At 36.2% G+C, this 14,004-nt stretch overlaps 1 protein-coding gene and 1 non-coding gene across 5 annotated transcripts in view; one reads left to right on the forward strand and one right to left on the reverse strand.

Annotated features, from left to right (window-relative positions):
* The window catches only part of RAB3GAP1 (RAB3 GTPase activating protein catalytic subunit 1), a 109,761-nt gene continuing 95,757 nt past the window's right edge, over positions 1 to 14,004 (forward strand). For 3 of the 4 annotated variants that reach the window (XM_025404560.1, XM_025404558.1, XM_025404559.1), the window contains exons 1-3: positions 1 to 65; positions 171 to 226; positions 5,390 to 5,465. In XM_025404560.1, the coding sequence (XP_025260345.1) occupies positions 48 to 65; positions 171 to 226; positions 5,390 to 5,465 (150 nt within the window). In that variant the 5' untranslated portion in view covers positions 1 to 47. The remainder of the gene's footprint in view (positions 66 to 170; positions 227 to 5,389; positions 5,466 to 14,004) is intronic. The other variant, XM_025404561.1, reaches the window with a different exon arrangement.
* On the reverse strand, positions 12,572 to 12,672 carry LOC112636852. The gene has a single exon (XR_003122320.1). It is a non-coding gene; the product is annotated as a small nucleolar RNA U13 (small nucleolar RNA).

Genomic DNA, 14,004 nt, shown 5'->3' on the forward strand with positions numbered 1-14,004 from the left:
CGCTCTTCTTCCCGGCAGGCTTAGCGCCCGGCCCGGCGCTCCTCAAGATGGCTGCTGACAGTGAGGTGATTTCTTTGCTCCCTACTTAATCCTAGTCACTATCTAAATTCGTTCCTCCATGTCGTCTCCTTGGGGCTTAATTTCATTTTCTTTTATTCCCCTTCCCGCAGCCCGAATCCGAGGTATTTGAGATCACGGACTTCACCACTGCCTCGGAATGGGAAAGGTGAGTGAATCGCATTTTTGGTTGCCAGCTCCCATGGGCCCTGGAGTCCCCTAGCCGCTTCCCTGACCCCAGACACACCACAAGTGACGCCACTTCTGCGGGGACGGTAATACCATGGGTCCCGGGTCCCCTCCTCCTCTCTTCTCTGGTCAACCGCAAGCCTCTGCCGCGTCTCGCGTCTGGGAAGACGCGGCCCGCCCCCGTCAGCCAATCCTTGAGGCTCAGGCTCTCCCAAAGTTTTGTTTTCTCTACTGTCAGACTGCTTTCCTTAGACTTTGGTTTTCTGGTTGTTACCCACTCGTAAGAACAATTTCCGAGGCTGCAACACCCGTTCCGGTTTTCATTACCGTTTAACTCATTATCGTAAGCAGTAAACTTGGCAGGTGCGTCCCCCACCCCATCCCGTATACGTTGGTATACCCTTTTCAGGAGGAAGTCTTTCTTCAGAGTATTGGTGGTTGTCCGTCTGTCACACTCCCACCATCTCCATGCTGTCTTTAATTTTTTATTTTTATTTATTTTTGGAGACAGAGTCTCAGTCTGTCGCCCAGGCTGGAGTGCAGTGGCGAGGTCATAGCTCACTGCGGCCTCGAACTCCTAGGCTCAGGTGACGCTCCCGCTTTAGCCTCAGGAGGAGCTGGGGCCACAGGCACGCGCCATCACGCCAAACTAATTTTTTAAAGATCTCGTTGTGTTGCCCAGGCTAGTCTTGAACTCCTGGACTCAAGCCTCGGCCGCCCAAAATGTTGAGATTACAGGCGTGAGCCTCCGCGCCTGGCCTATCCTGTCTTTTAGAATAACCTTTTAAAAAAGTCTGCATATGGCTTTGGAATGCTTTGATTTAAGTTGTTACATTTCAGTGGGTACTGTGCCCAGGCTTCCTGTGCTTATCAAACTCAGGTGAACAGCTGTCTGGGTGAAACTGTTCTATCACTGAAATTAGTTGAAAGCCAAGTTTATGGAGGAGTGATAGCTTAGATCGAGAAGGTTTCTGTTGAGTGTCTCAGAAAGCCTTCAGTTTTCTGGGTGTCGAAGTCAGTGTTTACGCTGTTATAACATTTTATAATCTTTCTGGTTGGGAGAGGAAATTTGTGGATGTCCTGTCATTAGGTGGTCCTTATTGGAATAATAGACCTGTGGTACCCTTCATAAAATTATCAGTAAGACATAGCCACACTGGCAAGACTTCACTGAGCAGGTACTGGGAGTCCAGAGCTATATACAAAGGGAAAAGCAGAAACTTGACCCATATATTTTTAAAAAACAACAAACAGCAAATAGTTAAAATGTAAGCCAATTTATACTACCTATAAAAATAATAATTAAAATAATTATTATTTAAATAGGGGTGATATTGTGGGCTACAATAGTTGGAGATATTTTCATAGAAAACATAGGAAATGAGCTGGGCCTTGAAAGTGGGAAGTGGTCGGTTAAACATGAGAATGGACTGACATGGGCAGAGACAGGTGAGAATGAACCTTTGAAGGGACTTGTATCTTTACTAGAGTGAAGACTGTCTATTGAAGGGAAATAAATAAGGTTAATGAGGAAGATGGGATTGGGTTATGGACATCTTCCCAAACTAAATGCAGGAATCCAGATTCAGTATTCCTATGACCAGTGATTCTCATACTTTAATTTACATCAGAGTCATAGATTGCTGGACACCATTCTCAGAGTTTCTGATTCTGTAGGTCTGAGGTGGGACTAAAAATTTTGCTTCTGTAACACGGTCTCAGGGAATTCAGATGCTGCTGGTCAGGAGACTGCACTTAGAAAGAACCACTGGTTAAGACAATAGTGAGAGACCCTTGATTTTAGAGTGGCCAGGTGATATGATGAGAGTGGTTTTAGGACATGGTGTAGAATAATGGCAGGAGACTTAACTTGATTCGTAATTAGGATGGTGATTTGTGGACTGGAATACAAAGGGAGCCTAGAAGGGAGGATTGTAACATATTTCAGAGATTTAGGTAATAAGCTTGATGATACGTTAAGAGTGGGAAAAATCAAATGTGAACTGCAGTTTTTTGCCTGAAAGAATGAAGATAAGGAAGTGTCAGAGTGAGAAGATTTGAACCTGTTTTGAACCTGTTGATTTTGAAATAATTTGATGTCTTGAAGGTAGTTAGAAAAATGTAATTCAAATCTTGGAGGGTGGGGGTAGGCAAACATCAGAGTTTTTAATGGAAAAATGATCACTTTCCCTTAGTTAAAAATATCCTGAAGTGGAATATTAAGTCCTTTAGCTTTGCATATGGAAATAATTATTAATGTAGTTATAAGAACTATTGCAAAGTAGAAAATTCTGTTTTTGGCCTTTATACTGTTTGTAGTGTGCATTTTACAATGCATGAGAAAAAATGTTAAGACTTTGAAGTCTCAAACCTTGAGTTTAATTTTAAATGAAAGATCTTATTAATACAATATGTTATGAACTATGTAGATCATTTATTGAGAGAACTGTATAGAAGCCCATAACTCTTTTTATCGTTTGTTCATTGACATAATATTTATTGAATCCCCATGTGTCAAGCATAGTGCATATTAGGGATTTAGGGATGTGGTGGTTAGTAAAACAGGTACGGTTTCTGCTCTTACTAAATGTACAGTCTAGTGCATTACAGACACAAATCAAGTAATACAAGTGTGTAATTACGAGTTTATGTAAGAGCTAGAAAGGGAAGGAAACCTGGTCTTATAAGAACCTATAACAAAGGGACCTAATATAGAATAAGGAATCAGGAAATGACCCTTCATTTCCTGAGAGCTTTTAAGGGAAAAATTACTTAGTTTTTCTAGTCAAATCTCAGTACTTGTAGGATAAAGTCCAAGTCTCTTAGCTAGTACTGATAGAATTCATTATTCTTATAATAAGTATTTTAAGACATTCCTGGCCGCGCATAGTGGCTCATGCCTGATCCCAGCACTTAGGGAGGCTGAGGCAGGCGGATCACTTGAGCTGAGGAGTTCAAGAGGAGCTGGGGCAGCATGGTGAAACCTTGTCTCTACTAAAAATACAAAAGCTAGCTGGGTGTGGTGATGTGCACCTGTAGTCCCAGCTAGCCAGGAGGCTGAGATAGAAGGATTGCTTGAGTCCTGGAGGACAAGACTGCAGTGAGCCGTGATTACACCACTGCATTCCAGCCTAGGTGACAGAGTTCAGACACTGTCTCAAAAAAAAAAAAAAAAAAAAAAATTTCTTCTATAACTGTAACAATAATGCCTTATAGTAGAATAAAATATAAAAATCACCTGTAAACTTACCACAGGAAATAACTACTGTTAATTTTTGGACGTATTTCCTTTTAACCTGTGTTATTTGGATCAAATATTAGTATTTCTTTTCTTTTTTTTTTTTTTTTTGAGACAGAGTCTCACTCTATCGCCCAGGCTGGGGTGCAGTGGCACAATTTTGGCTCACTGCAACCTGTGTCACCTGGGTTCAACCAGTTCTCTTGCATCAGCCTTCTGAGTAGCTGGGATCGTGCCACTGTGCCCAGCTAATTTTTGTTATATTTTTAGTAGAGATGGGGTTTCACCGTCTTGAACAAACTGGTCTTGAACTCCTGACCTTGTGATCCACCTGCCTCGGCCTCCCACAGTGCTGGGATTACAGGCGTGAGTCACTGTGCCTGGCCTTTGTGTATTTTCTTTTGACTGACATGATTTTTAATGGGTGCATATTAGTCCTCGGAGTGGATGAACATACCATTAATTTACAAGGGTTTGCTGCAGTTGGGCATTGAGGTAACTTCCAGTTTTTTTACTTTCATAAATATAGTATACATTTCATGCAAATTTTTGCTTGCCTATGGATGTATTTAAATTTTTTCTTTTTGGTAAACATGTAAACTTGTTTCTAGAGCACTCATTTTCAAACCTTGTAATTGTCATGACTGACCCCCTGCCATGAATTAGTGTATGAATTGATACTGCATTTAATTTTAAAGAGGATTTACTAAGAAGCCTCAGATGAATCATAGATTTATTATTACTACCTTAAAACATAAATATTAGTTCATAATGTCACTGAAGAAAAAAATCTGTTGCCTTTTCATACAGTTTGACTAAAATTAACTCTAGTACTCTAGTAGTACTTCCTAGGTGTTTAGGGAGCAATGTTGCTGTTAGATTGCATCATACTTAGCTTATATAAGAAGTCAACTTAGAGTAATAACAAGTCTTCTGAATGTGTCTTTGACTGAGACTTGACAGTTTTCATTTAGTGATGTTGAACATGTTGCTAGTCAAAATTCAGTTCTCTTTTTAATAGGCCTTCTTGATCATTGGATTTAAAGATTAGTGAATAGTTTTAAGATCTGTCAGTTATCCTTAAAATTGACATATTTACTTGTAATTTCTTGTCAGCTGTCTATTAAAACTTGTTTTAGTTTCATGAACCAAGTTCCCAAATAATACTTTCTTTTTTTGTTGGGGTGGGGGGAGTAAATCAGGGAATTCCTAATATATTTAAAGGAAAAGTTTATTTAAGTAGGTCAGTTATTTTGGGTAGGAGAGAGATTATTGGTTTCATAATTTTATTTATTTATTTATTTTTGAGATGGAATCTCGCTCTGTCGCCCAGGCTGGAGTGCAGTGGCACGATCTCTGCTCACTGCAATGTCTGCTTCTATGTGATTTTCGTGCCTCAGCCTCTTGCATAGCTGGGATTACAGATGTGTGTCACCATACTGGGCTAATTTTTTTTGTATTTGTGATGGGCTGGTCTTAAACTCCCAACCTCAGGTGACCTGCCCACCTCGGCCTTCCAAAGGGCTGAGATTACAGGCATGAGCCTCTGCACCCAGCCCATAATTATCTTTAATAGTATCATTTTAGTCTGTCAGTTTTTATTTGTGCCCCAAATTTGTTTTATTCGTTTTAATAGAAATTCGTTAATTCTCAATTTACATTTTGTGGAAGGCAGAATGCTTTTGTTGGGTAAGTAGTAGATATAAATGAATCAAAACCTAAGAATTCTTGAATGAAAGATTATTTGTCTTACCCCATATCCATAAATGAAGTTAGCAATACTAAGTGTACTGAGTCCTCTCTGGTCAAATTGTCAAAATATAAAAATACCTTTTTAAAGAAATTATATAATAATAGGAAAAAATGTGTGCTGTTGTATTTAGAAGCTTTCTCCCCACTTCCTAGGTTTATTTCCAAAGTTGAAGAAGTCTTGAATGACTGGAAACTGATTGGAAACTCTTTGGGAAAGCCACTTGAAAAGGTCAGATCTATTTGCTGGTGTCTCTAAATGACTATTTACTTTGAAACCTCTATTTTCCAACCCTTTGCTGCGTTTGGCACATTTGAATTAAATGTTTTTTAAAGTTATGTATAATCTATAAACATCAAATGGCATTTGGAAGAATTTGGATTTAAATCTGTGGCAAATGATATATGTAAGACATTTGTGAAATGTTTAAATAATAAAGTTATATATATATATATATAAAATATTCTTGTGAGTGATTCTTTGTGAGTGAAATTTGCTTCTCTTTTGCCGTCTCCCTTGGAATGTTAAAACATATTTTTAAAAGTTTTTTAGTTTGTCAGAGAAACATTGCAGTGACCAGCTTCTTTGGTAGCATATTTTGCTTAACAAATGAGGAAAATTCTAGTACTTAACCACTGATTTACTGTAGTTAACAACTATTTCACTCCGTTTTTGTATTTTAGAATATCACTAGTAACATCACCCTGCTGTTTTAAACTTTTTAACTTACGGATGTTTTAAGGATTTTATTTAAGATGAAAAAATTACTCTTTGAAATTGAGATAGAAATCAAATTCTAATCTAAAGTATTGGTAGTTTTATTCATAAGCCACATCCCAAATGTTTAATGAAGAATGTACTCTGAGAACAAACCTAGATTCACTGTGAAGGGATCTAACAATTTGATTTTAAGTTTATGTAGATGCTTAGTTTGTTAGATAAATTCTTTTGAAATAAAATTTATGGTTGATTTTATTACAACTCAATACTACTAACTCAGTGATAACTTATTAACTCAGTAATTATTAATTCAATGGTAATTTAGTTATAATTTACCCTGTGTTAGGAACTTTGAGTTTTCAATATTTGCTAGGGTTTTTCAGCTTTGTGATGGTGATACTATCAAAAAAGACACTGTCAAAATGCATTAGGAAGCCAGGCAACATAGTGAGACCTGGTCTCTTAAGGAAAAAAAATCTCCTTATTTGTATCAATATGAACAGAAAAAGTAAGACTACATATAAGGAATACATCATTTAAAGACTCTTGGCAATATATAAATTGATTTACTACATTACGTGTGTGAATAAAGAAAATGTGACACTTTCAAACACGGGTCATTCTATTCCACTTGAAACACATACATAACAATTGATATAGATGCCAATAAGATTAAAGGCAAAATAAGCTGGATATAGCTAGAATAGGAAATGATTTACACTACCAAAAAGAGAGCTAGATCGGGTACTTAGGAGCTCTGATATTCTTTCATTCTTTGATTTACGTGTATTTACTGAGTATCTGCTATGTGCCTGATGTGAAGAAATTGTGAACAAGATAAGATCAGTGTTGCTGTTGAACATAAATTCTAGTGAGGGTGATCAGTGAAGAAACATTAAAATTTTATATTATTATTAATTTTTAAATTGATATATGATAGATGTACATATTTTGGGGTACATGTGGTAATTTGATACATTCATATAATCAAATCAGTGTAATTGGGAACCCTTAAATATTTATCTTTATGCTAGGAACATACAAATTACTTTCTTTTAGCTATTTTGAAATGTACAGTCAATTAGTGTTACCTAAAGTCACTCTAAGGGTTAAAGTTTTAGATGCTAAATTCAGTTTTGGAATTTAAGTGGGTAATTATTTAAAGTAGGTAGCATACTGCCAGGCATGTAGTAGAGGCTAATGAAGTGTTAGTTCCAGTCTGTTTCTCCCTACTAGATAGTAGTACATAAATAAGATATAGAAAATATGGGCAGATTTCAAGGTGAGCTGTAACTATGATGAATAGGAAGAAAGTGTAGAGGACAGGGATTGTTTGGTGTAGAAAAGAAAGTTTAGAGACTTCCTTAGAAGATTTTAATTTATATGAAGGACAGTGATTATTAATTTTCTTCCTCCACTGAGGGGGAATTAAGGGAAATTATTTTATTAAAACCTTTAATTATGGAAAATTTCAAACATACATAAGGTGAACAGTATAATGAATAAGTATAATGAATATTATAGTATAATGAACGCCCATGTACCCATCACTTAGCGTCAACAATTAATACTTTGCCATTTCTTGTTTGAGTGGTACCTCTGTTTAATCCCCTGCCTCCACTAGATTTTTTAGATAGTTTTTTTGGGTAAGACTTATATGCATTGTAATGCATAAAACTTAACTGCTTGATTTTGACAAATGTTCACATGGGTATAACTTACACTCCTATCAAGATAGAGGACAGCTCTGTTACCCCAGGAAGATCCTTAGTGACCCTTTCTGGTTAATTCCCATGCCCTCCAGTCATCTGCTATTATTATTATTATTATTATTATTATTATTATTATTATTTGAGACAGCGTCTTGCTGTGTCACCCAGGCTGGAGTGCTGTGATGTGATCTCGGCTCATTGCAACCTCTGCCTCCCGGGTTCAAGCAATTCACATGCCTTAGCCTCCCAAGAAACTGAAACTACAGGCATGTGCCACCTTGCCTGGCTATTTTTGTGTTTCTGGTATTTTGTATTTTCGCCATGTTGGCCAGGCTGATTTCCAATTCCTGGCCTAAAGCAATCCGCTTGCCCTGGCCTCCCAAAGTGCTGGGATTACAGGTGGGAACCACTGGTCCCAGCCTTTTTTTTTTTTTTTTTTTTTTTTAATAAACATACATTACTGTCACCTGCTCTAGAATTTTACATTTAGGTGACCATAAATGTCCCTGACATCCTTTACTCACCATAATGTTTTTAGATTCATCTAGGTTGTTGTACATATCAGAATTTCATTTCTCTTTATCACTGTGTAATAAGTGGTCTGTTTTATGAATATACATGGTTTCTTTCACTTGTCCACTTACATACTATTAGGAATAAAGCAGAACCTTATTGTATGAGGCCTTTTGTGGACTTATGTTTTTATTTCTCTTGAGTAAATGCCTAGGATTGGAATCACTGGGTAGTAGGATAGGTGTAACTTTATAAGAAACAGCTAGAGCTTTTTGTACTGTTTACCTGCCCACCATCAATACATGGGAGGTTGTGTTGCTCTACATTTTCACCAACAATCAGTTGTTTGCAGTCTTGTATATTTTAGTCATCTTAATGGGTATGTAGTTTGTGCTTTTAATTTATATTTCTCATTTTGGTTTTAGTTTGTATTTCTATGATGATATTAATACTGACCACTTTGAATTTTCATGCACTTAGCCATTTGTTTATCTTCCTTTGTGAAATGTCTTTTTCAAGTTCTTTATCCATTTTAAAGATTGGATTTTGTTTTTATTGAGTTGTAGGAGTTCTTTTAGTGTTTTTTTTTTTTGTATTATATATTCTGCTTTTAAGTCTTTTCTCAGTAGTTTTGCTAAGTTGTGAAGATCTTTTTAATGCAATTTTCTAGCAACTTTATCAATTTATCATTTAACTTTTGTTTAGGTCTGTGATTTATTTTGAGCAATACTTTATGGAGGGAAGTAGAGATCAAGTTTCTTCTTTTTTTTTTTTTGCGTATGGATATCCTGTTGTTCTAGAACCTACTTTGGAAAACACTTTTTCCATTGGGTTGCTTTGTCACCTTTATTGAATAGTTGACCTAAGAAGTCTACTTCTGGAGTCTGCATTCTGTTTCATTAATCTATTTGACTATCCTTATGTCAATACCATATTGTCTTTTTTTTTTTTTTTTGAGACAGAGTCTCACTCTGTCACCCAGGCTGGAGTGCTCAATCTTGGCTCACTGCAGCCTCCACCTCTCGGGTTCAAGCTATTCTCCCGCCTCAGCCTCCCCAGTAGCTGAGATTACAGGCACCTGCCACCGCGCCTGGCTGCTCTTTTATTTTTAGTAGAGACAGGGTTTACCATGTTGGCCAGGCTGGTCTTGAACTCTTGACCTCAGGTGATCCACCCGCCTCGGCTTCCCAGAGTGCTGGGATTGTAGGCATGAGGCACTGTGCCCGGCCTATATTGTCTTGATTACTGTAGTTTCGGATTTCCCAACCTTGGCACTATTGACATTTTGGGCCACATTGTTGTGAGGCTGTCTTACGCATTGTCAGATATTTAATAGTATCTTTGATTTCTACCTGCTAGATGCCAGTAACGTTTTTCCAGTTGTGACAACCAAAATCGTATCCAGATATTGCCAAATGCCTGCTGAGGGACAAAATTGGCCCCAGCTGAGAACCATTGAATGGCTTTTTAGTAAATCCTGATGTTAATGTAAATTCTCCATCTTTGTTGTTTTCCCAAGATTTTAGATCTTTTGTGTTTCAATTATGAATTTTAGAATAGGCTTGCTTATTATTATAAAAAGGAGTATGATTATACTGAGACTGTAATTGGGGTTGTGTTGAATTTGTAGATCACTTTGGAGACATTTTAACAGTCTTGAAACGTCCAATCATGAACATGGCACATCTCTCCATTTATTTAGGTCATCTTTAATTTTTCTCAGCAACATTTTGCAGTTTTGGTAGAGGTCTTGTATATCCTTTGTTAACTTTATTACTAAGCGTTTTATGTTGTATGATGCAAAAATAAATGGAATTGTTTTTTAGTTTTGTTTTCCAGTTGTTCGTTGCTAGTACTTAGATACACAGTAAAATTTTGTATGTTAACTTTGTGTCATAATACCTGGCTAAACACACCTATTTTAAATAATAATCATTTAATTCTTCTGCATTTTTCTACATTAATAGTTATGTTGCACACAAATAGGTACAGTTTTACTTTCCAATTTTTATACTTTTATTACTATTATTTTACTATCCCAAACCTTCAGTAACATGTTGAGTAGAACTGCTGCAAGTAAACATCCTTGCCCTTGTTAAATTTGAGGTGGGGGAAATGTTCAGTGCTTCAAAACTTAGGTTAACTGTAGGTTTTTTAATAGGTGTCCAGAAGACTGAGTAAATTATTTTCTTAATTTGCTGAAAGTATTTTGTTTTTGTTGTAAATGAGTATTCAAGTTAGCAAAATCTTATTTAGCATCTATTGAGATAATCATATGGTTTTTCTTTTTTATTTTCTGAATATGGTAAATTATGTTGATTTAAAACAATTTTTTTGTTGTAAAATATAAGATTTACCATTTTAACAATTTTTAAGTGTAAAATTTAGTGGCATTTAGTACTTTCACATTATTGTGCAATCATTGCCACCATCCACATCCAGAACTTATTTCATCAGCACAAACTGAAACTACCCGTTAAACAAGAACTCCTTGTTGCTTGGATTGCTTCTACCTTTTAGCCATTATAAATAATGCTGCTATGAACATGAATGTACAAATATCTGTCAGGTTCCTGCTTTCAGTGCTTTTATGTTTATACCCAGAAGTGGAATTGCTGAATTATTTGATGATTCTATTTTTAACTTTCTGGGGAACTGCCGTACTTTTGGCTGGCTACAAATTTTGTTTTTGTTTTCCTGAAAGATTTTGCCATATTTTTGAAGGATAGTTTTGCTTAAGAGTGCTGGCTTGATGGTTATTTTTTCCACTTCTATAAAGATGTAGTTCCATTGTCTTCTGTTCTCTGTAGTTTCTAAGGAGAAGGTAGATATATTCATATTTTTGTTTGACTTTGTTTTTCTCTGGCTGCTTTTGAGATTCTTTTCTTTAAAAAAATTTTATTTAAGCCATCTGACTGTGATGTGCACAGATATGTTTTCTTTGTATTTTTGCTGCATAGGGTTTATATTGATATTGGATAAATTTTTGTTTTTCACCACATTGGGGGCGTGTTAGGTCATTATATCTTCAATTTTTTTTTTGCCCCATTCTCTACTCTTTTTCTGTGACTTAAGCTATACTTAACATTTGACTTGTTGATCCCGACCCCCAGGTAGGTCTCTGAGGTTCTGCTGTCAGTCTTTTTTCTCTCTGTTCTTTAGGTTGGATAGTTTATCTTGATTTCGAGTTCATTTATTCTTTCTTCTGTTGATTCTGACTTGCTGTTAAGCCTACCTGCTGTATTTTTCAATTCAGTTATACTTTTTAGGTCTAGAATTTTCATTTGATTCTTATGAGTAATTTTCAATTCTCTGAGATTCCTCATCTCTAAGTTTGTTTTGAAAATAGTTTCTGTAGTCCTTGAGTGTATTTATTATAGCTAGTCTAATGCAAGTTGCATGACTAGGTCTTTTTGGGGTTGGTTTCTGTTGACTGTTTTTTGTTTTTGTTTTTGTTTTTTTGTGGTTTTTTTGAATATAGGTCACATTTTGCTGTTTTTTTGTTTTTTTGGTTTTTTTTCTGAGGTGTTTTTATTTTGGTATGTTTATCCAGTAATTTTAAAGTTTCATGCTTACATTATGAAGTGTAGAGACGAAATGTAGTCTACATTTTATTTATAATGTAAGCATAAATTTTCATTCATAAACTTTCTAACATTTATGTTGTGTTCCTCTGAAGAGTTTTTTTTTTTTGGTTCTAGTGAGTGTTTTGCTTGGCTGGATTAAAACTGCATTCTCTTTTCAGTGATGGCAGCAGCTGAAATCTTTTCTTTCTAGCTCTTTCTTTGTCATTGTACCCTAGAATCTCCTCTGCACATGCATAGTTTAGCAGATAGCCAAGGTTTGGGACAGTTTATACATAAATTTTGGGGACTTAGCCCCTGTTGGCTTCTTCCTTTCCAGAATTTACACCTCATTGTTAGAACTGCCCTGTCAACCTCACACATTGTCTGGTGTCACCTAAATTCGGTAGAGCTGTATCTTGCTGCTTCCCAAGTTGTACACAGATTAGAGCCCCCGTAGATCAGCAGTTCTCAGTGTGTGATCTGAGGACCGTTGTCTCTGAGAGCTTTGCAAGGGGTGATCAGGGTCCCTGCCTTTTCCAGTTAGGTACGTGTGTACTTGAGGCCAAATTTTCTTCATGTACTTCAACTAGAACAATGGATTGCAGTGATTCATTGCAGAAGCAGATATGAGAATACAGTTAACTTTTTAAAAACTATACATTAAACAGATTTGCAAAAAGGTAGAACAGGGCTACTCTTCTCATTAATATTTTTGTTTGTTCCAGAAAATGTCGTTACAACTTATATGTTAAGATATAAAAAGTTCATTGTTTGTAATGAATTAATAAATTGCAATTTTTTTCCTTTCAGTTTTTTTGTATTTTCATGTCAGATGGTAATGTACCGATGTTGTGACAATGTTTGAGGGAGGCACATCTCATGTGTGGATGAAAACTTAAATGTCCTGCTTTCGAACTATGAAAGGATCTCTTAAAATTTCTAATGTGGGATCTTCAGAAATTTATTTTTCTTTTTTCTTTTTTTTTTTTTTTGAGAGGGAGTCTCACTCTGTCACTAGGCTGGAGTGCAGTGGTGCAATCTCGGCTCACTGCAACCTTTGCCTCCCTGGTTCAAGTGATTCTCTTGCCTTGGTATCCTGAGTAGCTGGGACTATAGGTGCATGCCACCATGCCCAGCTAATTTTTTTTTTTGTATTTTTAGTAGAGACGAAGTTTCACCATGTTGGCCAGAATGATCTCAATCTTTTGACCTTGTGATCTGCCTGCCTCAGCCTCCCAACGTGCTAGGATTACAGGCGTGAGCCACTGCACCCGGCCAGTAATTTTTAAGAGTGTAAGGGGGTCCTGAGTCCAGAAAGTTTGAGAATTGCTGTTAGACAAAAAGGTATAAACAAGTGCCTGTTGTCAGATACACTTTCTTTTTTTCATGGGTAAACTCTTCTCAGCTTCTGTCTGCATTTGGTCTCTCTCCAGAGCATTGAAAAATGGTGTTTTTGTCCAGATTTTATAGGAAAGTGTATCTGACCAAGTTGCTTCACCATTACCAGAACCCAAAGTGCTGGGAAATGATTTTAAAAGGGAAGGAAATGGCAATTATTGAGCACCAGGTATGGTATTGGTATCATGCACTATAGTTGGGACTGTGTCTGTTAATTTAATCCTTAAACAAATTTCAACAGTTATAACCCCATTTTATGGACAAGAAATAAGGCTTTGAGTGGTACTGTAATTTGCCCAGTGTCATTTTGCCAGTAGTTTTGGTATAAACGGGATTAAAGTTAGGTGTTGCCTTCAAAACTCATGTTGCTTCTACTTTACTGTGTCCTTTTTGGTTTCAGCAATTTAAGCGTGAGTAAAATTACTTCGAATGAGTATTAAAATAGGTTTCTAAGGCAGATTTTGGGATTCTGTTGTCTGGGGCTTTATAAAATAGATAAAAATCTTGGTGGTATGAGTATGATCCTTCTTGAAGGCAAGGGAAATAAAGAAATGACCTTTTAAGTTCCTTTTAGCTTTGTAATTTTATGATTCTATTTAGCAAAAATTTTAAGTACTTTTAATGAAATGTTAAGTTTAGGTATGTCATAATCCAGTAATAGAACTGTTTAGTCAGTGACTGACTCGTATGTCCCTGAAAAATTCATGGAAGAAGAATTAACTTTAGAGTATTAATAGAAGAATAATGACTACAGTAATGTTGAAATGAGTTCACATTTTTCATACCCACTCAGTAGATTGGAATGGCATTTCAGTACTTTAAAGTTCATATGGCAAATTTAAGATGAATTTGAATTATACA

The sequence above is a fragment of the Theropithecus gelada genome, chromosome 12, assembly GCF_003255815.1.
Source record: "Theropithecus gelada isolate Dixy chromosome 12, Tgel_1.0, whole genome shotgun sequence".
NCBI lineage: Eukaryota > Metazoa > Chordata > Mammalia > Primates > Cercopithecidae > Theropithecus > Theropithecus gelada.